The following is a 3,503-nucleotide window of genomic DNA, read 5'->3' on the forward strand; positions in this document are numbered from 1 at the left end:
TTTAATGTGATAAAAAACTTTTATTTTAGCGTTTTAGTGTATTTAGTGTATTATATTTAAAAAATATATTTTTAAATAAAAACTAATCTAAAAAACTCAAATATGGGCGAACCAAGTTGGGCCCGAGTTTACTTTTCTTAAATTGAGTTGAACTTGGATAAAAAAAATCTATTTTTTGAACCAAACCAAACCTAAATTTAAAATTTTAATTTAAATATCTTACATGAGCCTAACCCAAATCCAACCCGGCCTAACCAATAAACACCTCTCATTCATCACCATATTTCGAATTCTCAAATACATTTCATTTGATAGCATGAAATTCTAATGACAACAATTTTGTACACAAATATATATATATATGAACGCATACATTTAAAAGTTTGTTTTTATATTTTAGTTTAATTTTTTTAATTTTGGAAAATCAAATCCAAATATGTTAAATTGAAATTTTAATAATAATTAAAATATTCTCTTTTTACTCTTAAACTGCATCTCTTTATACTTAAAAAAAAATTGGAGAAATTTATGTTTTGTGTTCCACAATTGGCTTCAAAGATTAATGGGGAGCAAAGTCGTCATGCCACTTGCATAAGAGTAGACATTGTCTTCTTAAGATTAATTTTGAATAATATTTGTATATATAGATTATAGATAGGTGATGTGAGTAGTTAATTATTTTCCTTCCCCTGCTTCTTGCCCTTTGAAAAATAAAATTGGAAGTCAAAGGTCTTATCTAATACGTGTGCATTGATATTAGATTACCTTCATTATCATCATTAATCATTATCCATCACCACCTATCATAATTATTGATGAATTAAATAATAAATAATTTATTTTAATTAATCGATTTAATTTTAATTTAATTAATATAAATATTATTGTTATTATAAAAAAATATAATTTTAAGTACCTTAAAACATATTATCCTTTTATTTACAAAATAAAAAAGAGATTATAAATATTTTTAGATATTGTATAAAAAAAAGCGTGGAATTATATGCAATAATGAAACCTTTGTCTTCCCTCTCTCACCTACTTGTTTGACCTCCAGCAGCCGCTATGACAATATTTTTGTACAGAATCTTTAATCACAAGTCGTACATGCTCTCGTTCGTGGGATCAAATAATGACTAGCTGTTAAAAGATAAGGGGAAAAGTCGAGTTTAAAGTGTTTGGAAGAGTAAACATATTCCATCCCAACAAATATTTTGTACTTTATTTTTTTCGTTAAATTGACAATAACTTTATGGTAAATGGAAATGGGTGCGGCTTCGGATTCTAGATGGCAGTCTGATTCCTCCACTTACTAGCCACCTGAGAGAGTGCCTTGGTGGAACACCCATTTTCACCCAGTACCTTCGAAGCTGCTTCCTTGAGGTGTTTCATTCTGTTTCGAACACCTTTACCCTCTTCACCTTCCATTAGAACCTTAACAGCCTTTGCGATCTCGTCTTTGCCAACTAAACCGTTTTCATTGGGTTTTGGTCTCAATGCAACTTTAATATCCTCAATTAGCATCAGGGCATTCATCTTTTGTTCCGCGTAGAGTGGCCATGCGATTAGCGGCACCCCGTTCACAACACTTTCAAGAGTCGAGTTCCATCCACAATGGGTCAAAAACCCACCTGTAGAGCCGTGGCTCAGCACTTGAGCCTGTGGTGCCCACGATGCCACCACTAGTCCCCGTCCTTTGGTTCTCTCGAGAAATCCCTTGGGTAGAAAATCAAAAGGGTCCTTCTCACTCTCTACGCTGAAATATGTGGCGTTTGCAGCCGCATCATTTGGACTTCTCACCACCCATAGAAATCGTTGCTCACTCATTTCCAACCCCAAAGCCAACTCATGTATCTGGTTATAAGAAAGGGTCCCCCCGCTCCCAAATGAGACATACAAAACCGACCCATGTGGCTGATCATCTAGCCACTTCAGACAATCCGAACCATCATCCACTTTACTAGGGCCAATGTTAACGAGTGGCCCAACCGGATAAACTGGAGGCTTACCCGGTTCTTTCTCCTCTAAAGCCTTTATTGCACCTGCTTCCAAGTCCACGAAACTGTTGACCATAATTCCTTCAGCCAATCTATACCGCTTTGTATGATGAAGAAGCCACTTGTAAGCATCGTTTCTCCTGTCTTGAGTCGGGTCCAACAATTCTTTACCCTGAATCGGTATGCACCCTGGAATTCTCACCAGTTCCGGTCGGTCCCTGTATTCGCATGGAACCATTTGGTCGAGCTTTGGTAAGTAAAGCATCAGAGACAAAGTCATGGCCGTGGCAGGGAAAAATATATAGGGGGAGACGTTGAATTCTCTCGCAACATCGAATGCGTCAGTCCCGAAAAGATCAATCACCAAAGCAACAAGGTTAGTTTTATCAACCATAGACTTGAAAGCATCCCGAAGGAAAGAAAGGGAGCGAGCCAGGGTTAAAGAAATGACAGTTTCAATCTTTGAATCCAGGGGAAGGTCAGACAAGTCAGCAGGATGAAGAAAGATATGAGTAATGGAGGTGGGAAGAGAGTCAAGAACTGATTTTTGAGCTTTAGAAGGAGAATCATTGGTGGGGATAACAAAGGTGACAGTGAAGTTGTGTTGGTGAACAAGTGACCTGCCGAACTCAACGAGTGGAATGAGGTGACCCATTCCAGGACTCGGCAGAATGGCTATATGGGGTGTTTGCAACTTTGCCATGAAAATGAAAACTAAAACGAAACTACTCTTAATGAAAACTAAAACGAAACTACTCTTTCTTGCCTTCCTTTCTCTACTGTTTATAGGGTGTAATTTTGGGCACGAAGGCGAAAGAAGAAAGCTGAGGTTTATATAGAATATTGAGAGTTATTTGGTTTGGGTAAACTATGTTGACTCTAAAATAGGTAGTTTCTTATTTTTTTCACTTCACTTTTGGTTTTTTTTTATGTTAATTACTCTAAATAAGATAATTATGTAAATTAATAATTATTATTAAAATTTACTGTTCTTTTAACAAAATGATAATATGACACATTAGCAAGTTGAATAATAAACGATACATAATTTTTTTTTTGACATTTGACTAAAGTTTAAAGATTTTTCTATAATTAATAAAAAAAATTTCTCCTAACTTTAATTAAAAGTCAACAAAAAAAATTACATGTCAGTCATTTATTAAATAATGTGTCATGTCAATAATTTATTAAAAGAAAACGAAAACGATAATGACGGTAATTAATTTACACAATTAATTTATTTAAAACGACTAAATTAAAAATAAAAATTTAAAATAATCAAAATATAACAAATTCTATTTTATAATAAAGATGATGTTTGTCTGTTTGTTGTTGGTGGTGGGATTCATTGTATAAATACTAGGACGAGATTTGAATGATATTTTATATGATACTATATACGTGTATGCATGTATGGATTAGGTTAGTAATAAAACTTCTATACATTTGTATTTACACATTCTGCTGTATGCTATTTTATCAAAATAATCGGCTATAAGTTAATAC

The 3,503-nt window shown here is 33.9% G+C and overlaps 1 protein-coding gene across 1 annotated transcript; it reads right to left on the bottom strand.

Annotated features, from left to right (window-relative positions):
* Positions 1–958: 958 nt before the first annotated feature.
* Positions 959–2,819, bottom strand: LOC121203785 (hydroquinone glucosyltransferase). The gene has a single exon (XM_041074237.1). The coding sequence runs from the start codon at positions 2,698–2,700 to the stop codon at positions 1,285–1,287; it is 1,416 nt and encodes a 471-aa protein (XP_040930171.1). The 5' UTR covers positions 2,701–2,819; the 3' UTR covers positions 959–1,284.
* Positions 2,820–3,503: the final 684 nt, after the last annotated feature.

The sequence above is a fragment of the Gossypium hirsutum genome, chromosome A07, assembly GCF_007990345.1.
Source record: "Gossypium hirsutum isolate 1008001.06 chromosome A07, Gossypium_hirsutum_v2.1, whole genome shotgun sequence".
Classification (NCBI taxonomy): Eukaryota; Viridiplantae; Streptophyta; class Magnoliopsida; order Malvales; family Malvaceae; genus Gossypium; species Gossypium hirsutum.

Coding starts and splice junctions, on each gene's coding strand:
- LOC121203785 (XM_041074237.1), bottom strand. CDS start 2,700: ATGGCAAAGTTGCAAACACCCCATATAGCCATTCTGCCGAGTCCTGGA.